The sequence below is a fragment of the Anser anser genome, assembly GCF_964211835.1.
Source record: "Anser anser genome assembly, chromosome: 6".
In the NCBI taxonomy this organism is placed as follows: Eukaryota; Metazoa; Chordata; class Aves; order Anseriformes; family Anatidae; genus Anser; species Anser anser.
The window spans coordinates 31,438,318-31,462,048 of record NC_139726.1 but is presented as its reverse complement, the minus strand read 5'-3'; the positions used below and the strand labels follow the sequence as shown (position 1 = coordinate 31,462,048).

Below are 23,731 nucleotides of genomic sequence, written 5' to 3'. Positions count from 1 at the left end.
ATTTTAATCTTAACATTACTGCTAAAAGCCTGTCACTACAGCACGCTTCACTTTTACAATTTCCTTCCGCTCACTTACAGTTGCTTCCTCTTAGCACTGTTCTCACATCCTGCGGAGGCGAGGGCTGCCTTCTTCCCTACACAAAGCTCTCTTTCGGTCCGTGCGAGACTGCACCTAAAGCAAGATGTCCCATTTGCAAGCTCAAATCAAACAGCCAGCTTACGCTTCAAACAGCAGGAGGTTAAGTCCTTACAAGCCTTAATGGCTCCTTAAATGCAGTACAGTAAAATCCCCTTACGTGCAGTACAGTCAGAACTATCATTTTTTTTGAGATGTTCTGACAACAACAAAAAACAACTGGAAGCTGTCAAAGCAGCGCTAACACCCCAGAGGAAAAACAGAAGGAGAGACGATGCACACACTTCAGCTTGCTCCCAGAAGTACTTTTACCGCGGGATCTCTATGTATAAATCTGGTTTGGACACCCTTTTAGACTCCCATCCGAACGCGCCAATTTGACATCCTAGAACCTGCTAGCAACTTGTGAGTACCTGCGGCTCCGGGGTGAGAAAGAAAGGAGTAAAAACCTATTCAAGAAAGAAATATGTCTACATGTAAGCTTTGCCTAAAAATCTGTGAGGAAGGCTGGAAGAGATGAAGTCTCAATAACCCTTGCACCTTTCTTAACACTCAGCATCTTTATTAGGAGGAGATGAAAGGCTTACTTTACATTTTCAAGAGTTCTTAGCACGGTACGGGTGGATGCAGCCGGGACTCCCTGTGTGAAGAGCAGGCAGTTAAACAACAAAACCATTATAAGGGCATAAAACTTAAGAGGGAGTAATGCAAGGAGTTAAAACAATATGGGAAAATGCTGAACCTTGAACTTCTCAGTTCTGTTTTAGCACTCCAGGGAGAAGATAAAAGGCACGCTTGCGGAGGAGTTTTCAAATAGGGTTGTCCCTTACCCAGTGCTCAGAGAAAACAAACAAACAACACTCTGAGCGTCACACCTCCTCGCGATACAGCAAAGAACAATACGCAAGCTAAAGGAAAGTGGGAGAGAGCCATGAAGTAGAAAAGAACAGCTTAGGCCTCTTGTTACAGATTTCTGTTTTGCTCAGAGGACGGAGTGGCCAGGACACGGTTGTGGAATTTAAGCCCTCATCCCAAAGTCATTCCCAGGATGTTATCATGACTCAAGCTCCAGCAGACAGCGCAGTCATCCTTACTTGCTATCTCATGTGCGGACACAAGGCATTCCTGTCCTCCTACCTCAAACTACCTCTGCAGGAGCTTCCCATTCCCAGCAGTGCTCAAAGAGCATCTTATTGTCATACAGAAGAGCGTTTTCTCATCACACTGATGCACATCTGACTTCTGTTAATGTACCATCTAAGTCACTCACAGAGAAGTTAACACAGAACATATTCCAAAGATGCTACAAACTGCTCAAGAACAGCAGAGACATCCCAGATCAAAACTGCCCTTAGAGGCTCAATCTGAGAAGCATGATGTTATAGGTAACTCAATCTACCAGCAAATTATCACTTGAATTTATAAGTCAGCCTTCTACCTCCCTAGCCAAAGTTTACAGGCCTGCCTTCTACCTCCGTAGCCATCAGCAGCACACTGCCCTGCAGCAACTGAGCTTCAGGAAAGGACACCAGAACAGCCCAATCTCTATCGGAGGGTTTTATCTGGCTGAGGTCATGCCTTCAGCCAACCCACCTGAGTCAGACAGGTGTTGGCACTAAGGGGAGCAGACACAGGGAACAGGACATCCACCTTTAACAGCAGCCAGCATCAGGCCAGCAGGCCAGCTTGGACACAGCGAAGAGCTGAACCCCAGGGCTGTGGGGCTGGGCTCAAGCCTGGGTCACCAGCCTCTCTTTTGGGAGATTACAGAGGGAAGAGCGCAGAAGAATCCTTGTAAACATAAAACCAAATTCACACCACATTTGCCATTGATCCCATACAGCTGTACACAATCAGTACGAATAAGCTGGTAGGAACAAGGCAGCCATCAGCTGTTTTTAACTGTTTAAAGTCACATCAAGCCCAAAGATGCATTGTCTAATGAACCACATGCCTAACTTGTTACATATAAACATATGCAAGCCAGTTTCCAAGTAGATGTATGCCTACAAACATCATTCTGCTGTCGTTTGGTGTATGTTTTGTTCTTACACATACCTCCAGGAAAAATGAGTGTTCCTGGTCCTCAGTCATTAATATCAAGCCCACTGCAGCAGATAATTTTTGCTAAGCGAAGAGGCCAGACTACGTACAGCAGGGCTCCTGCCCGGGCTGGCACAACACAGTGTTTCTCTCACGTATAAACACCGTAAGTGCTTCAGGCTTAAGTGGAGCCCTCGGATCATAAATAGACCCACACCGCTTCAATTAACGTTACCTTTTATTTAGCGTTTAATGACTTTGCCCTTGAATTTCCAGGCTGGCTGACGGCCCAAGAAGCAGGCGGTGCTGGTGGGATGTCTCCGGGTGCCATCGGTGAGGACAGGGGGACACAAAGTGGTGGCACCACCACCGCACGCATCCCACATTGTGGTGTTGCTCCAGGGAAGGGCGCTCAGCTTCCCGAAAGCCACCGCTGCCGGACGCTGCTCGCACAAAAGAAATCCAGCTCTCCCACCCAGGGTTCGTGGCTGAGGTGGATACGCGCAAATAACGGTGTTTTAGGGTTTTTTTGTGTGTGTGTTTTTTTTTTGAGGGGCTGCATTTCGCACCTGTGAGGGGATGAGGGGGGGCACCCCCCGGCCGTTACTGCCGTTATACCCGGGGGGGCTGCTCGTGGGTGGCCGTTGGGAGCCATGAGGAGGATGAGGAGGGGGATGAAGGACAAGGGGGTGCCGCTCACCTCACGGGCGATCTGGTTGAGCGCGTCGTCCTCCGCCGTCAGGCGCTCCCGGTTCGGCAGCCGCTTCCTGCCGGCGCCCTGCGTCCCCATGGCGGGGTAGGGAGGATCGGGTCCGGGGGGATCGGGGGGGATCTGGGCCGGGAGGATCGAGGGAGATCGGCTCCGGGAGGATCGGGTGGGAGCCGCCCCGCGCCCCCCCGGCTCCTGCCTCAGCCGCCCGCCGGCCCCAGCAGCCCGACACACAGCGCCCCCGCCCCGCGCATGCGCCGCCGGGCCCCGCCGGGAGGGGCTTGGGGAGAGGGGACGGGGTTTGGGGTCGGGGTTTTGGGGCTTTAGTGTGAGGGTTTTGGGGTGAGGGGTCTGGGGGTTTTCATGTGAGGTGTTTGGGGTTTGGTGTGAGGGATTTGGGGTTTTGAGGAGAGGAGTTGGGGTTTGGGGCTTTTGGTGTGAGGAGTTCAGGGTTTGGGGTTTTGTACCGTGGGTTACTGGATGTGGTTAATTCCACTAAACTGCCAGCGTTAAACAGCTCGGTGCTTAGCCGAGGTGAAGTAACTGGCGCTGACAAGGAGCCAGTGATCTCCAGGATTCCTGTCATAGCCCTTGTACCGCTGTTCTGACCCCTCGTACATCCCCTCGTACCGCTGTTCTGACCCCGGGTACATCCCCTCGTACCGCTGTTCTGACCCCTCGTACATCCCCTCGTACCGCTGTTCTGACCCCTCGTACATCCCCTCGTACCGCTGTTCTGACCCCTCGTACATCCCCTCGTACCGCTGTTCTGACCCCTCGTACATCCCCTCGTACCGCTGTTCTGACCCCTCGTACATCCCCTCGTACCGCTGTTCGGACCCTGAGTACATCCCCTCGTACCGCTGTTCTGACCCCTCGTACATCCCCTCGTACCGCTGTTCGGACCCTGAGTACATCCCCTCGTACCACTGTTCTGACCCCGAGTACATCCCCTCGTACCGCTGTTCGGACCCCGGGTACATCCCCTCGTGCCGCTGTTCTCACCCAACCCATGGCCCAGCACAAAAATTAGAAGTCTCTCAAGCTCTGGACGCCAGATATGTTGTGCGGATGCAGTGCAGAAGAAGGACTGCAAAAAAAAATGATTGCAAGATCCATCCCCCTGCTGACAAAGAGCAGGGTGTTGCGTTTAGTCTGCGTGACTTAATTTTGCTGTAAATTCAAACTTAATAAAGGTAAAAGGCAGCACTATAGAATCACCAAGCAGCTCAGGTTGGAAGGGCCCTTAAAGCCCATCCCGTTCCAACCCCCTGCCATGGCAGGGATGCCACCCACCAGATCAGGTTGGCCAAGGCCCCATCCAGCCTGGCCTTGAACACCTCCAGGAATGGGGCATCCACAGCTTCTCTGGGCAGCCTGGGACAGGGCCTCACCGCCCTCTGAGTGAAGAATTTCTTCCTAACATCTAATCTAAATCTCTCTCTCTCTAAATTCAGCCCCCTGATACATCTTAGAAAGGGGAGGAAAACAGCCAAAGCTTGGGGCAACTCCAAATTACAGATCAGACCTGTTGTAAAATCAGAAATTGGCACAGCATCACTACCCGCAGGTTTCTGGGTTTGTTGACCAGATCTGCCAGCCCATGCACACCCAAAGCCAACGCTTATCTGGAAGTTTTCATGTACAACAATGGGGATTTGGGTCATTTCTGCAGAAGACTGATCCTCAAATTCAAAACTGTGTCAAACAGTTTAATATATCATCCCTTCCCATGAGGGCATTTATCAGGACATAAAGAAACCGGCTGCTGCTTCAGGAAAAAAAAAAAAAAAAAAAAACTAGTTCTAGCAGAATCCCTTTCCCCAGATGGGTATAAATGCCCTCCACACAATCCAGGCTACTGGGCTTCTGGTTCTCCAGAAACTACTTTATTGTCACTTGCTGCTTTTTATACCAGTGACATCAAGGTGACTATTTATAGCTGGTGCCTGTGCCGAATCCATTGTCTTCATTCCTCGGCAGGGCAATGCCTGCAGGGCCCCAAGTGAAACGCTGTGGGACAAACTTAGCAAGGAATCATGCAGACCTTTGGTGGGCAGCTGTCGACACTACTTTCTCAGAAACGCTGTCTTGTTTTCCTTTTTTTTTTTTTTGTGGACAATTTGGACCATGTGCGCACTTACAGCTCATCTCAAAGTTGTTTGGGGATCCATCGTTCTTCTGATGACTCAGTAGTACAGACCAATGCTGTTTCTTGTGCCTGGGACTATTTATTTCTACAAGAAATAAATGACTTTTTGTCAGCAGAAGCAGCTACATCAGTTCCCCACTTTGCTTGGGCATTGAAAACAAGGGAGCCACATCCCCAGATTTGAAGTCACGTCTACTCTGACTCCACACAAGTGGAGACAAAAGCACACGCTCTGCAAGGCCGTGCAGGGGCTTTAATAGTGGTCCTGCTGTGTGGGTAATGCCTCACTGTGACTAGTTTTCCTAGATATCCCACAGGCTTCCCTCCTTCAGCCACTTTCACACCAACCTCACCTCCCAGAGGCCTTGCTTAGCCCTATCGCTCTTCCAGGCTCTGCATAGCTTGTTCCCTGAGCCCTTATCCTTGAATTTGCCCCTGCCCTTTGAGGAATTCTGGCTAAAGACGCAGGGCAGCACCTTATTTTTAGGCCCGTGTTACCCAGGGATTTCAGCCACCTGTGCGGCTGCATCACTGTTATCCACGCGAGGAATTTCCAGTTCAGCCGTGCAGGAAGATTTGCATTCGTGCCTTACTGGCTGGAAGCCTCGCAGAGATTTGGCCTTACAGCCAAGCTGAAGCTTGTGTGGGGCAGATTTATGTCTGAAAACCTGCCATTGAGAGAGCTTTCTAAAGAAAAATAATAATAGAGTACTTGGAAGAGAAGTTACTGAGTGTCTGTAGTCAGAACTCAAATCACACATGCACTGCAGCCTAAGGAATCCTTTTTGCTTGCATTCCAGACACTTAGAGTAATTTCTTCTTTTAATACAGTCAAAATAAGCCGTCTTGTTATAAAGATACTATACATAAAGAATTTGTCCAAATAAATATGAAGTAATGATTCAAACGCATTAGTTTTGGCTACACTGTGAAGTGCATTGACTGCCGCTGCAAATTAAATACTGAAACACACATTTCTTATTTTAACAAGCAACGTGAAGTCGAGGCTCGTTTTGTCTGAGAGCCATAACTGTGATTAATGATACTCAGACAAGCCTGAGTATCCCATGCCAGTTTCAAAGGGCTCTATTTTAAGAGCATAATACGTACCTCATTCTCCAATATCCTGCATACAAGGGGGCCGTTTCATGCAGAGTACATCCCAAAGACACAATTTTCCCTCTGTGCTGCTCTTAAACCAAACCGCCTTGTAAAACCGCACTCTGGAGGATCAGAACAAGCAATCAGCTGTTAAAGCTGCCGCTGCTTGTGTACTCAGTAGAACCTTTTTACATAATAAAATTGATGTTTTTATGCACTTCGCAGCAAAATATGGTTACATTTCTATTAGCAGCAAGCTCTGGGAGAGGGGAATCCAGTGGCTAGCTGACAGCATTAAAAGAAAACACAGGGACTCTCTGCTACACCATAAGACTGTGGCATCTGGCAAGCCAGAAATGAAGCTTGACAGCTTTAATAAGATGTCCATTAGCCCAAGGAGAGTGGAACACTTAAATACCTCGGAAAACCAACACTTAGGAGGCCGATATTTCATATTGTCAAGATATGTGAAAGGAGCAGAGCCCCATTAACACCGTAAAGTTTTGCAAACGTAACAGCAGTGGTATCCAGTAGGGTCTGCGGATTTATTAATGGGAAAAAATTACATCGTGGACAAGTATGTGCTGGCACTGAGATACTTCAGAAAAAAACACTGCTGCAACTAAAGGGCTTCTCCTTTATTCCACCTCCTAAGGAGCCCATGATCATCATCTCTTCAGCAAATGAACCCTCCTGGGAGAAGCTTTCAGATGCTGGTGTCACATCTGAGCAGAGTCAAGACAGGGCTCAGGAGACCAATAGCGTCTGTGCAGGTTTGTTGGGATGAGATTCGTTTCTCTTCGTGTCAAAAGAGCAGCTATTTGCATCAGGGGGGCTCTGTCATGCTGGGAACCTTGCGTGGCTTCAGCTCGGAATTGGACCCCCTTCAAGGCCGAGGAAGAATCATCCTTCCGATGGAGTTTTTCAAAGCCTTGTGCTTGATTTCATTTAATGTTTTCATTAGCACTCCTACGCAAGTAGTCCAGCACTAATGAAATACACCCTGTGCATTTCACGGGGTTATGAAGCAACATCAATAAAGGAGGATACAGTCATACAAGAATGGGAAGAGGCTAAGACACAAGTGGAATGACGTCAGGCAGACTGCAAATCCCACGTCGAGGACTGAACTCGTGATCTCACCAGCTGGAGGTGGCAGAAGAGGCGGAAGTTCTGGGGTCACAAACTGGTCATGGGTTGGTTGTGTCCCAGCATCACAACACAAACACCAAAAAATTATGTTTAATGTTAGAACATTTCAGGTAAGGGTGTCTCAATGCAAATACTTCTACCATTACACAAAATATCCACAAGACCCTACCTGAAATGGTGCCTCTTCATCTGGTTACCTGTGTGAAGAAGAATTCAGACTCGCATAGCTGTAGGCAGAAAATCTGCATCTCCTTTCTATAAACTCCTTTGGAGAGAAGAGCTGGGGATGATTCTGCGTAAAGTTTGGAGCCAAGTTAGCACAAAACGTACAGGCCATACATAATAGCAGTCTGGAAATCACAAGTTTATTGCCAAAGGTCTGGACACGCATCCCAAACTAAGCGTTATCATGGGTGTCTGGCTGCAGACACAGCACTGGGGGCTCCCTGCCCTGCCACGAAGTTTGGGACGTCAATATCCATCCCGCTGGCACTGCAGCAGCCCCAGAGAGGTTGTCCTGGCCCCCCAGTGCTCCTGTTTGGATGGCATAAGACCAACCAAGCAATCATGCAAGCATCCAAAACCATGCCAGGCAAGGAACTTATCTGCAATTTTCAAACTGAGCTTGCAGAAAACTGCCTGTTTTGGGCTAAAACGGGAACCAACACGGGGCAGCCTCTGCGGACCTCATCTAATTAGGAGCAGACACAGCACGACTCAGGGTTTTTTGGCACAAAGCAAAGTTAAGCCAGCCCCACAGCAGCTGCAGGGAGCTGAACCTCTCCCGGGCTGCTGCACAGCAGCCTCGTGGCTGTGCCTGGATCCCGGCACGTCAGGGACGAAGGCACGTCAGGGTCTGCTGTTTGCGAGCTGTGCCTCTAACTGCTCCCCCAGCCAGCTGCAAAATCTGGCTGCTTCTCTTCCTCTGGTCCCCCTCTTGTCATGTAAAGCTACGTTTTAAGAGAGCCCCAGGCTGTTTTCTTAGAAATAATGCATCAAGCATGAAATAAGTGAGAGCAAGGCATCATGCAGCCTTGTTATGTGGGCTGGATCCTTCCTGCTTATTTGATTTCCCTGAGGTTTGTCTGCTCCATGCTGCGTGGCCTCATCCGCTCTGGTCCCAAATATTCCAGGGTTAAGCTAAGCCATATTTTCCGAGCAGGCCTTCCAGGTTTTCTTCAAGCCGAGTTGTTTTGGACCACAGTAATGCACAGCCACAACACGGCCTGAAAATGCCAATTGTCTGTAAGGGGCTGAGTATTTGCACTAAGTAGTCGTGCTGTCCCGTAAAACAGCGCGTGGACAGCATTTTGGGAAAGCGTATGTGAACACCAGTTTAATTAATTGGAGTGGAAGGAGGGGCTGTTTGCTGTCCCTATGGAAGTCCATCCAGATTGATCCAAAGTTAGAGGAAAAACATCCCTTTTCCCTAGTGCCAGAGAACCGAGCCATGCTTTGCTTCTAGAGATCTTCCACACCTGTCAAGAACGAGCTATTTTCCATTCACCACTTTTACAGCAAAATTAAAAAACTGCCTTGTCTTTTCTCAGGGAACGGTTCCAACCACTTAATACCAGGAAGAAAAGCTCCTGCACGTGATGTCTCACATTTCTGCATACGTGCTGAAGCCGTGCTTCGCTGCCCTGTCTCCTGCCTCGCTCACCCACCCGCCCAGGACAGCGGCAGACAGCAGATATAGTTCCTGGCCGGCCGAAAACAAGCCGTGCTGGTGCTAAGGGATGCAGCCTCCAGCTGTGCTAATCACCAGCAGGGCAGGAAGGCAGGTCATTATTGTTTCCTGAAGTGAAGAAGTCTGCCTAAACTCGGAAGTGAAAGAAGATACCAGTAAGAAAACATTGGATGAAACGGAGACAAAACACTTCAGATGTTACAGCGTATTCAAGCTAAAGGTGCATCTGATTTTAAGTCATAATACATTTTCCTAGCACCCCTAGCATCCTTATTTTTTCCATGCACAGGGAAAAAAATGACATTTGGGAGTGATCCATGTGCTCAGCACACTTTCCCTGCCCTCTGCCCCCATGCACCCCGAGTCATCAGCTAGATCCTGCACCCCAAACCCCTCACCAATTACCATCCTCTGCAATTTTCTTGCCGGCTTTTCCACAGCATTAATTATTATGGCACTGAAGCCCTTCTGATCATTCCCTGTAGAACTCTGAGGGAATTATTTCCCCTGTTCTCCGTCAGCAAAGAGCCAAAACGGTCGGGCAAGAGCTGTCAAATTCGCTAGTGTTTAATTTTCTTGACAACTGTAGAAACAATTAAAAGAAGATTTTCCTCAAATACACTGACTTGCTGCAGAATGCTTTCATTTCAGCTACATTTAAAAAATAGTAACAAAAAAGCACTGAATAACCCAAACTGAACATAGAGGAAAATGCGTGCTTGCATCTACAAGCCATCAAGTTACATAGACAGCTGAATGGCTTTGCAAGCACCAGGCTGGAAACAGATCTCAAAGGCAGAAAGAGCCACCAATTTCTTAGCCACAAATTTCTGCTCTTTCTTTTGCCTTTTTTTTGCTTTCCTAGCTGTGCATTGCCCTAAGGACAGCTGCTCAGTGCATAGCCACTTATTGCAGGGCTTCCAGCTTTAAATCACATAGGGCTGGGCACTGTCGGGGGGAGCTCCCCAGGAACTTGTCAGACACCGCCTTCATTGCTCAACCTCAATTTCCACAGAAGTTTTCATCCTCCCTGACCTTGCAGCAGTGGTGGTGGCCGAGAGGAAAGGCAGACTTTTCTGCGGTGGCCTCTTTCTGGGCAGTCACTAAAGCTCCTGAAACATGCCGAGCGCATCAGCGGCTCCACAAAACTAATTAGAAGTTCCCAAAATAATTTTTAATATGGTTTTCAATTAGGTAAGGAGCCGCTCGAGGTAATAGCAGGTAATGGTTCCCCTCCCTGAGGCATCTCCATCCCTTGCTGGCTCACTGGCAGGGGATGAGATGTCTCACCTCAGCGTAGCAGCTGTGGCTGGCACAAAGCGAGGCTGCTCGGGCTCAGACAGATGAAATAATTTCTATTCCCGTGCATTTACACACCACGCCTGCAACACCCAGCCCGTGAAGCCGAGGAGCAGCTGGAAACCAGCCAAACACTCAGCCGTGACCCCCCCCCAAAAAAAAAAAAAGCAAGGAGACCACGAGGCTGCCAGCCCTCTGCGAGGCAGGGAGAGACGGACCCCATCCTAAAACACCCTGTGAACACGTCTGTGCTATACATCCAAAACCTGGGTGGGGACTCCGGCAGAAATAAACCCGTGTTCACACCCACACGAGCTTTCCAAGTCTGCACGAGACGACATTGCTCAAATATTTCCCCCTCTCCAAGCGCTGGCAAACTGCTTGCAGTCGCGTTCATCATGACTGTCTCGTGAAAACACAGACAAACAAAACACTTCTGGGGGAGATTAACCGGGCTGGGAGATATTTTTTGGCTGTCAGTGAACTCCTCCACGGCCCTTTGCATAGAAAGGTGCTGCCTACAGCCATTTTTAGCCTGGTTTCCTAAGGGAACGAGCCATATGTGATCACTCTGTCCATGTGTGCCTGTCCTGGACTAAAAGCTTAACCCAGCTTGCCAGGAACCACCGAATTTATCAGAGAGATCAGGATCCAGCCCCTTAATGTGTTATACCCCTGCTAGAAAAAAGCATCCCCCTGAGCTCAGGGTGGGCAGCAGACAATGCACGTGGCTGAAGGAGCTTAAGGGCTTTCATCGTGCAAACCCTGCACCTCATTAGGCAACGATGAATCCCGTTTTGCAGTACTTTTCCCTCTTTTTCTGCATCCTCCAGGGGTTCTCTTCCCCTGATGTCCCAGCCGTGGGTCTGCCCGGCATCCCCCAGCCATCCCTGTGACCAGCTGAATCTCATTTCAAGTGGATTCGCCCCGGGACCTGCCCCTTCAAACAATTTCCAGGCAAAGCCATAGGAAAGCATTTCTTGTGGTTCACAGGCACTGAAAATGTTTATTGTAGTCAGTAGTTATTTTCCCTCCTCGCTCTTTAACACGTTCACCATCGCTTATCATCTGGGACCCATTAATATTAAGCGTGTTTAACATTTCCAGGCCAATCTCTGGAGTGTTTTAGCAACGTTAATAATTAATAGGGGAAGACGAGCACTTCAGAGGCCTGAAGCAGTTCACAACGGGCTGGGTTTTGAGGCTCAGCATAAAGATCTGTTCATCATTGCAACACCACTAACCCTCAAAATATTTCGTAGCCCTACCAGTGCAACAGGGAGGAGCTCGGTCTTTCTCTCATTAACAAAGGCAGGACTCTTCTTCCTCTTAGGGCTGACGAAATGACTCGTTAAGGCTCTGTTGCAACAGCAGGAACAAACCTTGCCTGTATTATCATTAGCAGGCTACCATCAGTCTTCAGCAGGTGAACTCCAGGGGATCTCATTGCACCCGCGCACGATTTTACTGCAGGCACAGAAGAGAAACGGCAACAACTTGCAGGAAGGTGGCGATGTCCTCTCAGAGCTGATGAAGCCCTTAAAGCTCCTAGAAAGCAGTGAGAGCAAGACATAAAGTAGACATGAGTGGTGCATTCATCCCTAAACATTTCCCAGCACGATTCCCAAGGTCTATAATTCGATTTTCTGCAATTGGCTCCCTTTCACATGGCGCTTTACCCAGGGATCTTAGATGGGTTTAGTAGGCAGCTGTGTATCAGCTTGGGAGCACTGATTCCCTTTCCAGCGTGGCTTCCAGGAGCCTATTTGACGGCTCCCAGCTTGGGCTTTGTGCAGACAGTGGCTTCTTGTGTCCTCAGCACGAGCCCTGAGCTGCGAGCAGCCCCCATGGGCTGGCTGTGCCTACCCCAGCACACCATATACCTGTCAGCAAGCGCGGGGGTAAAGCCGTAGCAGCCTCCATCAGTATTATTGACAAGATCTGCTCAGACCCTGGGCTTTCCGCTTCACCACGATTTTTTTAAGAGCACCTTTAAAGTGATTTGGTAGCAAACGAGCCCATTTGCAGCTCATAAACGTAATTTGTCGTGACCTCTCACTTTGAACTCGCTGTGCTTACCGTGCTTCAGACGTTTCTTCTCCAAACAAATCGGCCTGTAAAAATAGGAGAGCCTCAGCCTATTCCTGAGGCTTTGCATCCCCTGTCCCCCAAAATGAGCCTGAAGCTCCCCAGACTACCTCGTTATTCTCCAAAATACCCAGGCAGTTTGGAGCCCTGCTCAAAGGAGCGCGGTAAGGCAACAACTGGTTCTGCAAAGAGACAGGACTGCAGATGGACTCTGCTCATTTTTAGCAAGACTGACTAAACCGAAATAGTGATCCCAAAGGCAAGGCCTGCTAAATATACTCACACACAAGTGACCAGTTCCTTTGAAGCTGGCAGTGCAGAGACAAGACGTTTGCCCTAAGCATCTCTAGCGGCCCCAGCTCTGTGCTTTGCTCTCACTGCTAATGCCATAAAGTTTCCCGGTGCCTTTCCAGTATAAATAATGCATCATTTTTTTCTGCTCCTCCTCCTCGTCCTCCTTCTCCTCCTCCACATTCCCCGGGAACAGCAGAAAGAAAGGAAAAGCCACTCGTGCTTTCAGGTACTTTCTTCAGCCCATTGTGCAGCGAGAGACGAGGCAGGCAGCGGTGCCCATGGAGCAATTTGGGTGGCCGAAATATGCCCTAGGAGATTTATTTTGACCTGTTCTGGTAGCCCTGTGCACTACTAAAACGTTGCAGCTCCTGCAGGAAGAAGGATGAAAGCGGGGAAAGGTCCGCAAGTGGTTTCGAGGTGCTCAGGTCACGCCTTGCTGGGCTGGGATATTTGGTCCCTACCAGCCCTGTGGCCAGAGCTCTCCTACGAGGTCTTGTGGTGTAACCACAAGCACAGAACTAAAGGGTGCAGGCTCCGGGAGCAGGCTCCGAAAGGAGACTCGGCAGCGGAGAGCTGTGCCGTCTGAAATCACGGACGAGCTATGCCCTCTAGCGGGTCTGCCGCTGGAGAAGGTCCCGTGCGGGAGGCGGTGCCCACCCCAGGGACACATCCCTGGGACCCAGGGGAGGCTTATAAAAGCCCCTGCCTCATCCCAGGCAGGTGCCACTGGGATGGGAACAAAGAAAAGAAGTGCCCAAACGCTTTTCTACCCCTCTGCTGTACCAACCATTCACGGGGCCACGCCAGTTCGGGATTTCACAGGGTAGTTAGGAAACTTCTTCAAAGGCTCCCCAGATCCTTTCCAGCCTGGCTGATGGGCAGGGAGCCGGGAGGAAAGGCTTTGCTGCCCTCTGGCAAGGAGCTGGATGCAGGCTAAGCTCTGCTTGGGGGCTGGATGCAGCTGAGCGGTGTCGGTGCTGGGATTTGTTCCCCCCAAAAAAGGAAATCCACTCTCGTTTGGCTCACGGACCAAAAAGTTACATGTGCAGATCCATAAAGCTTTCAGAGCTGGCTCTTGAAGGCAAGGCATTACAGATGGCCAGGTTAGTGCTACAAACACAAAAGCTGCCTTCCTTTAGGTTTCTAATGACCTGCAGATCTTCCTGTTCCCTCTCCAGACCGGTTATCCCAATACATTGTGCTTTTCCCCCATTAAGATGTAAGAGCTTTAACAAGAACTCTGTACAAAGCGCCCAGCCCCAGCGGTAACCAGCCATTAGTTTAATTAAAAGGCAGGAAAAGCCCAAGTGCTCAGGTTTTTTTCTTTGCTCGCTTTGTCTGCACCTCGCCGGCTTGTCTGCTAAGCCCTTTGCGGGAGCAGCGGGTGTGCCGCTTCCCACCCGCTCCCCAAAAACAAATCCCTTTGGCAGCCCTGGCTCCGAGTTATCGCAGCCCGGGACCAAAGAGGAGTCTCACCTGCGTCAGCAGAAATTGCAGCATTATAAAAAACCCTACAAAGGCCAGATCCCTGGCTCCAGCCTGCCTCATACCCAACCCTCCCCATCCCCAAATCCCAGCTGCGGGATGCGGGCGGTGATGCTCGCGGCACCTCCGAGGACAAGCCACCGAAAAGAAACGGCTCCTGCAGCAGGGACAAGGGACAGCGGGGACAGAGGGAGCACAGAGGGCAGGGTTTATGGCCCTGCCTCGCCCAGCCGGCAGGGAGGGTTTAAGGTTCACCCGTTTCTGCTCACCTCTCGGCTTTGGCACCGCTCTCTGGCAGCTGCTGGCGCGCCTGACGGAGTTTCGCTTTTAGTTTTCTGCGGAGAGGAGGCAGCCGGGGAGGCTGGGGGAGGCCGTCCCCATCTGTCGAGGCTGTTCCCATCCATCGAGGCTGTCCTCATCCATTGAGGCCATCTCCATCCATCGAGGCTGTCCCCACCCGTCGAGGCTGTCCCCGTCCTCCACCACCCCTGCGCCAGAGGAGAGCCAGCCTGCAGCCAGGTAACCCCTTCCTCTGCCTCCCACCTCCCTCCAAAATCCCAAGATTTGTGTCTTCCCACCAATAATCAGCCCCAGATCCCAGCCACAAAGGCAGCCCAGCCTCCAAAATCGCAGTCGGAGGGGGATCTCTGCTTGTTGCTGGCATTATTTCCCCAGCAGGGCGATAATGACCCAGCCTCTGCTCCCTGCAGTTCAGGGGAGGGCTGATCGTGTTGGGAAATCAGCACTGCGTGGATCCAGCAGTGTGTACACGTCAAAGTGTCTTTGCAGTGCATGTTTCCCTGTCCCCTGGCAAGCTTCCCCTAAGCACGGTGACTGCCGCAGAGCTCAACGCCAGCAGGAACGATCTGGGGACGCCGGTGTGCTAGCACCATCTGGGGAAAACAAAACAAAACAAACAAACAAACAAACAAAAAACCATAAAAAATCCCACGTCCAAAACCTGCAGGTTAGGTGCGGCAGAAACCCAGCAAATGGCTCCAGCATCCTCTGAGAGCTGCTGGCTCAGACATCAATCAGACACTGTTAATTTCCCAGGAAGTTAAATGAAGGCTTAAATGACACTTCTCAGTGTCTCCATCCCCAAAGATTTGCATTTCTTTTATGTTTTCCCCCCAGTGATATTTTTTTTGGAAATAAAGGATAATATTTTTTTGGAAATATTTACTCCTGAGAGTGAATACAGCAGGACCCCCTCCCAAGTTAGCGATAACACAGATACTGACTTATCAAGTGGCAAACGCCGAGCCCTCGCTGTTGCTTTCCAGCTCAGATAACTGCTCCACCTCCTGTTTCTGCCTCATATCACTAACAATAAAGCCCATAAAACGTGGGTTTTATGCAATGCTTAACCCTCAGCTGGAAGCAGGCATGAAGCTGCTAGGGTAAGGTCAGCCGAGCCTGCCCCAAATGTCTGCCTCGGGACACAGCTGCCACAAAATAGGGGGTCTGTGTAAGGTTAAATCAAACTTTTTTCTAATGTTTCCAATACCAACAAGGTTCCTGGTGTGCTCTGCTGGGGCTTAGGTCAGGAAACCAGTAGGAAAGGGGATTTCGGGGTTTCTCTCTGACACCCTCGTCCCAGCATGGGGAAATCAGGGAGGCTGCCTCAGCAGCACCGACAAAGAGCAATCCAACAGCAACAAACACTTCCCCTAAATCCTATTATTTTCCATCAAAATCAGAGCAAAATGACTTGTTTTGCTTTCTTGCCGTTCTCTTCCGGCGACCAGGGACGTGCACCCCCTGCACTCTCTTACCATGGGAAAAAGATTGTTGGAGATGAGCTCTGGCGATGCTCCCCCTCTGAGATAGGTGCTTGCAAGGAAATTTCCAGCAATTGCAGTAATTGTCAAGTGAGCTTCGTGTAATCTTCTGGGGTTAAATGGAGGTGCATTTTAAGAAATAATTTGAAATAACGAGTAACAGGGTTTACAAGACAATCTGCAAATCTTTTCACGCAGCTGCCTGTAAAGTTTTTTGGAGCATTACCTATGACAGCAGACAAAAATACCAGAAGGAGCACAGCCTTATGCTGCATTTTAATTTTTTGTTTGTTTGTTTAAAAGAAATAATAAGCCAGATAATAACCTGCATGAACTGTGACCCTGCTCTTCATCATCAGGCTGTACAGTGCATTTAAGTGGCTGAAAGCAGAAAATAATCAAGGGAGTAATAATAATAACGCTTCCAATAATCAAGGGAAAAGGGAAAACTTGAGCAAACTCCAACTGGGCATGGGCAGGACTGGGTTTAGGTGTTAAAACAGGCTCTTTTGGGCAATGTTGGACTTGCTGAGTTACTGGGCGAGCTCCCAAAAGCTGTTTTGAGGTCACACCACACTGCCACCAGTAGGGATTTCATACGGGATGCTCAGCTGGTGGACCTGGGGTCACTGCAGGCACATTTTGGGTTGGTTTTTTGCAGGAGATGGCACAGGAAGGGATGGCAGGTGGCTCGCTGGAGAGGCATTGTCCCACCTACATCTACAAAGTGGTGCTGCTGGGGAGCACGGCGGTGGGAAAGTCGAGCCTGGCCTACCGATACGTGAAAAACGACTTCCAGGAGTCGCTGCCCACCGTGGGATGTGAGTGAGCATCCCTCCCCCCCCCCCCCCCCCCCGCCCCCCATGTGGATTTGCTTCCCCCTTTGCTGCCAGCTTCAGGTCGCTGCCATCCATCTCCCCTTGCCCCAAGCAACCAGCAAAGCCATGTCCAGGGGTATTTGTGGGCAAACCCCATGCCCTGCCCCGCTGGCACGGGGGCGAGAAGCCAACCTCTTCTGCTGGGGTGATGAAAACCCATCCAGTTTTCACAGCAGCATCCCTGACCTTGAATCGGGTTCAGCCCCATGGCAGCAGACCCAATTTCTCCATGCTCACCCCAAGTGATCGTGCCCCATCCCACCTCTCTTGCAGGCTCCTTCTTCACGAAAATAATCCGCATGGAGTCGGCCACGGTCAAGCTGGAGATCTGGGACACGGCCGGGCAGGAGAAGTACCACAGCGTCTGCCACCTCTACTACCGGGGCGCCCACGCCGCTCTCCTTGTCTACGACATCACCAACAAGGTGAGGGGGGACGCTGAGCCCCTCGGCACCAAAATGCTGCCCCGAGACACGTCACTGGTGGGGCAGAAAGCTCCAGGAGCCATGGTGTCGCTGTCTCTCCCCAGGAAACGCTTGGCAGGGCGAAGCTGTGGCTGAGGGAGCTGGAGAAGGAGTTCCTGCATGACGAAATCGTCATTGCTTTGGTGGGCAACAAGACGGACCTGGCTGAGGAGAGAGAGGTCCCAGCCGAGGTGGGCACCTGTATCATCCTCCCTTCCCCACTGCAAGCATCAAAACATGCCCCTTGATACCAAAGGGCTTTTGGGCACCCCCAAAGTGAGGTCCCTCATTGCTCAGCGATGCATTTATGGGCAATTTCTTGGTGCCTGAAGGTCATGGTAGGACCTTTGGCTGCTCTTACCCAACCCAAGCACGCTGAGTAAGCCTGGCTCTCGTGGTCACCTTGTGCCCCCAAACTTCATGGCTGGGGGAGAAACTGACCCCTGAGAGGTCTCCGCATGCCCCCAGGGCCAGGGGAAATAACGCTGCTCTTCTTCTCCCAGGAGGGCGAAGAGTTTGCGAGGAGCAGAAGCCTGCTCTTCACGGAGACATCGGCGAAATCCAACCACCAAGTAAAGGATGTCTTTATGGCTGTAGGTAAGACACAGTGGCTGCAGATGGGAGCTGACATGGGGGAACCATGAAGTCCCCTGGGGCAGCAGGGGGACGGGACCCCCAGGCAGGGGGTGCTGCCCTGTGGCTCTGCTCCCCCCCAGCCCTTCAGCTCCTGCAGCGTGAAGCAGAGAAGGCACCGGCCCCGCGCCGCGGGCAGCACGTGGACTTGGGGGCGAGCAGGGCGAGGACGGGGTGCTGCCACGTGTGAAGGGGCCATGGGCTCCCCATGGGACACGGTGCCGGGGAGGACAGGAGGGACCTGACCTCGTGCTTTCGGCATTGGTGGTGACAAGACAGCGCGTGGCACGTGGATGGCACAGACCGAGGATCTTCCTCATCATCTTCTACATGAGAGCGCACATAGCGTGCACATGGGGTCTTGGGCCAGGGTCTCACACCAGCTTTCTCCATGGGGATGACCTCCTTGCTGGTCCCAGGGACCATGCTGCCACCGGCCCGGCCAGGATCCCATCCCATCGTAACGGGGTTTTAGCACATGGGTGCAAATAAAGAGCGGGTCACCCTCACCGCCTCCTTTTCCCTGACCCCAATCTCCACATGCAGGTGGGGACCACGAAGGTCTGGAGGTGGCAGGGATCAGAGCCCGGCTGCAGCTACCCAAATTGCTGCTTTTTTTTTTTTGGGGGGGGGGGGGGGGGGAGGAGGCAGGACGCTCTCACCTCCAAACCTCCCCCCCCTGCAAAGCGCTCAATGAGGGGCCCCCTGCCCATGGGGCAATGCCTAAGCTGGTTTTTGGGGTGCACAGGGACACTCAGACCCTGGGAAATGCTCAGCCACAAGGCAGTGAACACCCCTGGGGGTGCTCCTGTGGAGGGGACAGAGCTGCAGCACCCCTTGCCCAGCCTCACCAGGCCCCCAGAGCCCCCCCATGGGAACTCCCACCTGCACTGCCTCCCCAGAACTGAACCACTTCAAGGAATGGGGGCTCCCCCAGCAAAAACCCAAGGCTGCTTCCTCCCTAAATGCCCTCCATTAATTAGGCAGCTAATTAGTTAGTGGCTGATTGCCACTCGCCCCCTGCCCTCTCCCTCCTGAGATTAACCCTTCCCTCCCCAAGCAGCCCCACTCCCAGCGGATGGGGCTGGGGGTGCTCATCCCCTCCCCATGCTGCCCTAAGGCTGCTCGCAGAGACCTCCATCACCCTCACCCCCAAATTGGGTAAAAAGTGGGTAAAAGTGGGCTTGGGGGGTCCAGCTTGTGAGAGGATGCTGGGGGGGGGGGCAGAGGGTGAGGGATGGGACCCCACGTGTTCTCCCCATGCCACAAAATGGGGCTTGGTGCGGGGAACCCAGAGGATTCACCTGGGAAAGCGGGGGAGGGGCCTCCAGGGCTTAATTTTAGGTGATATCAGCAACATTTGGGCTCGGATCCTGTTCTCCCCCTCCCCCCCCCCCCCGAAAGGCCCCTTCCCCACACGCTCGGTTTTGGAGCAGAGAGGCAGGAGGAGAGGAGAAGGGCTTTTATTGGGGTCCCCCATCTTCAGCTCAGGTGCTGTGCTCCCCCCGGGGGGGCTGGGGGCGCAGAGGGGCGCAGGCTGGCTGCAAGCCGCCCCCCCTCAGCTGGGTGCCTTCTCCCAAGGCTCGCCGTCGCCCAAATCTCCCCACCGGCCTGATCCCGCGGCCGGTGTACCACGAGGGGTCGATGTCCGGGTCTGCAAGGCAACGAGAGGCGAGGAGGCATCAGGGCGATTTTTTTGGGGGGGATAACGGGGCACTGCACCCCCCCCGAGGGAGGGACTAAACCCCGGGGGGGGGGGGTGACAAAGGGGGCAGAGAGGTGCTAAAGGCTGGCTGAAAGGCCAAACCAACCTGCACGTCGGCCCCCTCCCTCCGTCCCCCCCAGATTCACGGCGAGGGGCTGGGGGTGCAGGGCGGGGGGGGTGTCTCGGGGGAGTCCCTTACTGCTGCTCTCCTTACTCCTGATTTCCATGGAGCGGACGCGGGTGGCGGCGGCGGGCAGGGCCAGGCAGGCGAGCAGCAGGCACACAAGGCAGGCGGCCCCCAGCTTCATCCCCGGAGGATTTTCCCCCCCACGACGGCTCAGCCCGAGGACACGGTGACGGCGATCCCCGAGGTGGCTGCGGGAGCAAAGGGATGGTGGTGGGACAGAGGTAAAACCACGGGGTTTGCTCCAGGTGGTGATGGAGAGAGCGCGTCCCCTCCTCTGGTGGCCATGGGGAAATCCAGCCCAGTTGGGGCAATAAAGGGAAGCAAAGGGCACAGAGTGTGGTGCTCATCCCTGTCCCAGGGAGATTTGGAAAAAAAGAGAGGGACGGAGGTGAGAATGGCATCGCATGGCCGTGGGCACGTGGGGTTTGCTGGGGGCATTGTGGGGCGCATCGTGGGGTGGCACCCGGGCAGCGAGGTCAGTGCCCGAGCACAAACACCCCGCGGGGCAGCATGGGCTGGGCGATGGATTTTATTTCTGCAGACACCTGCCGGGTTGAGGGCGGTGGAGCAGAGCACGGCAGCTTTGTTCCCAGGGACACCTGCGGAGGAGAAGTTTGCAGAAAGCCCTCTGTGCCTGGGGAGGGCTCGGCGTGGGGAAGCACCTGGCTGCCAGCTCCAGCGCTGACTTTTATGGGCCCCATCCTTGAAAACCCCACTGAAATAAATCCCTGGGGACAGAGCAGCGCCTTGGAGCCCTCATCCGGCAGACAAAAGCGTGGTGAGGCAGAGAGAAAATCCGGGCTCGCTTCCCCTGGCTTCCCCCAGTGGTCCCGGCCCCCAGTACTTACCGCGGTGCGAGGCGAGGTGCCCGGTGCCGTCCCGCTCACCCTCTGAGCCGGAGTCCCCCGGGACACCGCTTTTATGCCCGGTTTCGTGCTGATGTCAGAGGCGAGCCCCGGCGGGGACAGAGCCGGGGCATCTCCTCTCCCCTCCCTGCCGCCCCCTGCGCTCGGCGCTCATCAAATCAGGAAAGGGATTTTCGTGACTCATAAGGGGCCATAATTTTATCTTCAGCCGGCCGAGGCAGATAGCTGGGGAATATGTTAATCCCCGCGTCCTCGACGTGACGTTATTCTGCACGGGAGGACGTTTTCCCCTCCGTCACCCTGCCCTTGTTGGGGGGGGGAGGCTCTGGGGGCCCCAAGCGCCAGGGTCCCGCTGCCAGCACCCCCCTCCCACATGCCGCTTTTGGGAAATCAGACAACGAAACGAGCAGGCTCATCCCCGGCACTAAAACTGTTTGAAATGGGTTAAATCTATTTAATCTTTGTGCTGCTGTTTGTGCTGTGCTCAGCGAGGGCTCATCCTCCTCCTGCCCACACAGGGGGCTGGTTGGGCGTCAAACACGCATCCGCTCCCCGGGGAAAAAATGGGACTGCCAGGATTTCAAGGAATGTCCCCAAACGGGGATGTCTCCATGCTGATGGGATGGCAAAGGTGCTGGCCAACCAGTTCTGGGGACAGTCACACGAGTGGCACCACACCACGGAGCAGTGGGGAAAGGGTGGAGAGGGGAGACAAAACCCCATCTGCCACAGAAAGCTGGGCCACCGACTAGCGCTCATCCCAACCACAGCTCTGGAGAAGACAGCTTCTGACCCGACAAGTCAAATTTCCACCCTGCTCACCACCATCTCCCCCGGTTCTGCTCTGGTGCCACTGCTTCGCCTCCTGCCTGCTTTTTAAACGGGGGGTGCATATACCTGCGTCCTGCTTTGGGCTGGGCTGGAGTTAATTTTCTCATAGTGGCTAATATGGTGCTGTGTTTTGGATTTGTGGTGGAAACCGTGCTGACAGCACCTAGCTGGTTCAGTTGCTGCAGAGCAGCGCTTGCACAGAGCCAGGGCCTGCTCTGCTCCTCGTGCTGCCCCCACAGCGAGGGGCTGGGGGTGCACAGGGGGCTGGGAGGGGACACAGCAACACTTTTTGTCCCTTTTGCTGCCCGTATTACCTCAACCCACAAGCTCCCACTTTACCATCCCCGTTCTTTCCCCCATCCCACTGTGGGGCAGCGAGCAATCACAGGTTCTGAACACAAAATTGGCTTTATTGTATGATTTAGTGTACGTATATATAACCTCTACACGGGCAGACAGGGCAGGAAACCAGCAAGTAACAGGTTAACTACAGCCTGAACAAGCAATCAATAGCATCCCAAGTCTGCTTGGGCCACCTACAGCCCTTGGCTTGGCTCGATCTTTTGAACTTCAGGCCACGAGGATTTTTGTTTGAAAAAAAGGAAACTGGTTTTGTTCCACCTGGAGCGGGAAAGTTTCCAGGCTCCAGACTTACAAGACTTACAGGACTGGTTTCTGGACTGCTAGAGTCTCTACGGCTGCTGAAGCCAAGCCTATGTGTTACGTGCTTGGGAAGTCATGGTGAAGGTAAAGGGCATTGACCGGCAGGTACTGAGCCAACGCTTTTAGCAAAATTCTCCTCTGAAGCTTCCAGCCAGAGAAAGCAGCAGCTGGAGGCAAATGAGCAGTCTGGATTTTGGGGTGGGTGGGTGCCACTGGTGCTGCTGGCAGGAGCCCGGGGCCATCGCAGCCCCCGAGGGACATCAGCAAACTTCGGGCAGAGCGGGGAGACTCATGAGGAGCCCCTGTGCTCTGCTCGCTGCTGATGTGACCTCGCGGGGAGAGTGGCACCGAACCTCCCGGCAGGTAGGGGGGAGGAGGAGGAGGAGGAGGAGGAGGAAGGCAGCGTCCTGCCCAAAGCCACAGCCCCGCAGATGTGTGCCCCCACACGAAGACCAGGCCACACTCCTGCACCCCGACGCCTTGCTTCTTTTGGGGTCCTCGCTGGGGTCCTGGCTTCCCCCCGGCTGGGCTTCCAGGGGCAGACGGCAGCGGGAGAAGGAAGGGCAAGCGCTGGGGGAAGGCGGCGAGGCTCTGCGCTGAGGTCTCGTACTGTTGGCGGGACGGTGCCCCTCTCCTCAGGGCAGGTGGGTCATCACGGGCTTCTGCAAGGCAGACAGCACAGCCTCAGCTCGTCCCCCGCCCCAAGGGCCGAGGCCAGTGTGCTCCCCGTCCCTCCCTGCAGGTTTGAGGGGGGCTGTGTGGCCGACCACGTACCGCAAAGAGCCGCTCCGCTCTCCTGCTCTTCCCGTTGGGGTTCCTCTGCGTCAGCGAGCCACGGTACGTGGAGTTGCGGTCGAAGGAGTCGTCAGGACCTGTGATAAAAGAAGAGGTGAGGCTGGGAGTAGGGCTCTGTAATCATTTGGGACACCAGGAAGGGCATCTGGTCATCATCTGCCTTCCTCTGCCACCAGTTTCTGCCTTTGTGGGTCTCCTTTACGAGTCTTTGACCTGCCGGGATATGGAGCCGTCCCATCGCCCAGACCAGGCAGAGGGGATTATGCTCGCCTGGTGATGTCCAGCCTGGTCGAGCATCCCTCTATCTCCTCGTGGGGCTGACGTGTCCCCTGCGCTGCCCTTATCTGCCTGCCTTTCTCCACCAGGAGGGCAGCTGGCTGTTCCTCAGCACAGGCAGAGGGGACCTCGCCACCTCCTAGCCTCAGCCTGGGGAACTGAACTTTAAATTGCTTGCACTTGTGGGCAAGTGAGATTTCTTCTCTGCATTAAAATGATCTTTTCCCCTTTTTCCTCTGTTCATCTTCTATTTGGCATTATCTGGAAGAAGAACCATTCTTTCTGCCTGTGAGCTCATGAGGCGAGATAAGAGAGAAATAGAAAAGTCATTTCCTAGTGGCCCTTGCTGATAGCAATCAGGATGAAACTGTCCCCTGCCACCCCAGCTGCTGGGACAGGTTCCAGGTCACTGGAGAACTTTGGTGGCACGGCCACCGGGGTGCCACAAATGGAGCAATTTGGTGGATGGGTGACCAAGCACCCCTGAGGCCACAGCTC

The 23,731-nt window shown here is 53.0% G+C and overlaps 4 protein-coding genes and 2 long non-coding RNA genes across 31 annotated transcripts in view; 2 read left to right on the top strand and 4 right to left on the bottom strand.

Annotated features, from left to right (window-relative positions):
• Positions 1–3,157, bottom strand: part of LRRFIP1 (LRR binding FLII interacting protein 1) — a 104,898-nt gene extending 101,741 nt beyond the window's left edge. For 6 of the 12 annotated variants that reach the window (XM_083841409.1, XM_083841408.1, XM_083841395.1 and 3 more), the window contains exon 1: positions 2,882–3,157. Coding sequence is in view for 7 of the 12 variants with exons in the window: in XM_083841406.1 (XP_083697532.1) it covers positions 2,882–2,971 (90 nt within the window). In the remaining 5 variants the exon portion in view is untranslated. The remainder of the gene's footprint in view (positions 1–2,881) is intronic. The other 6 variants (XM_083841393.1, XM_083841402.1, XM_083841396.1 and 3 more) reach the window with 5 other exon arrangements.
• A 1,535-nt stretch (positions 3,158–4,692) lies between these two features.
• LOC310901573 lies at positions 4,693–17,215 on the bottom strand. Of its 5 annotated transcripts, none has more exons than XR_014585904.1 (5): positions 17,076–17,215; positions 15,930–16,044; positions 14,421–15,044; positions 11,553–11,832; positions 4,693–7,587 (listed from the first exon to the last, which is right to left on the bottom strand). It is a non-coding gene; the product is annotated as an uncharacterized lncRNA (long non-coding RNA). The 5 variants fall into 5 exon arrangements; XR_014585905.1 differs by having other exon boundaries at positions 4,693–7,492; XR_014585906.1 differs by lacking the exon at positions 4,693–7,587 and having other exon boundaries at positions 10,325–11,832.
• Positions 14,532–18,431, top strand: RAB17 (RAB17, member RAS oncogene family). The gene is made up of 6 exons (XM_083841426.1): positions 14,532–14,670; positions 16,597–16,756; positions 17,087–17,238; positions 17,343–17,468; positions 17,781–17,874; positions 17,994–18,431. The coding sequence occupies exons 2-6, from the start codon at positions 16,600–16,602 to the stop codon at positions 18,098–18,100; spliced, it is 636 nt and encodes a 211-aa protein (XP_083697552.1). The 5' UTR covers positions 14,532–14,670; positions 16,597–16,599; the 3' UTR covers positions 18,101–18,431.
• A 217-nt stretch (positions 18,432–18,648) lies between these two features.
• Positions 18,649–21,764, bottom strand: PRLH (prolactin releasing hormone). Its single transcript, XM_083841433.1, has 3 exons — positions 20,651–21,764; positions 19,830–19,990; positions 18,649–19,564 (listed from the first exon to the last, which is right to left on the bottom strand). Exons 2-3 carry the CDS (start codon positions 19,921–19,923, stop codon positions 19,398–19,400), a joined length of 261 nt encoding a protein of 86 aa, XP_083697559.1. The 5' UTR covers positions 19,924–19,990; positions 20,651–21,764; the 3' UTR covers positions 18,649–19,397.
• LOC310901575 lies at positions 19,886–23,729 on the top strand. Its single transcript, XR_014585910.1, has 3 exons — positions 19,886–20,023; positions 22,905–23,051; positions 23,134–23,729. It is a non-coding gene; the product is annotated as an uncharacterized lncRNA (long non-coding RNA).
• Positions 21,889–23,731, bottom strand: part of MLPH (melanophilin) — a 30,417-nt gene continuing 28,574 nt past the window's right edge. For all 11 annotated transcript variants that reach the window (XM_083841414.1, XM_083841410.1, XM_083841417.1 and 8 more), the window contains 2 exons: positions 22,937–23,034; positions 21,889–22,824 (listed from right to left, as the gene is read on the bottom strand). In XM_083841414.1, the coding sequence (XP_083697540.1) occupies positions 22,798–22,824; positions 22,937–23,034 (125 nt within the window). In that variant the 3' untranslated portion in view covers positions 21,889–22,797. The remainder of the gene's footprint in view (positions 22,825–22,936; positions 23,035–23,731) is intronic.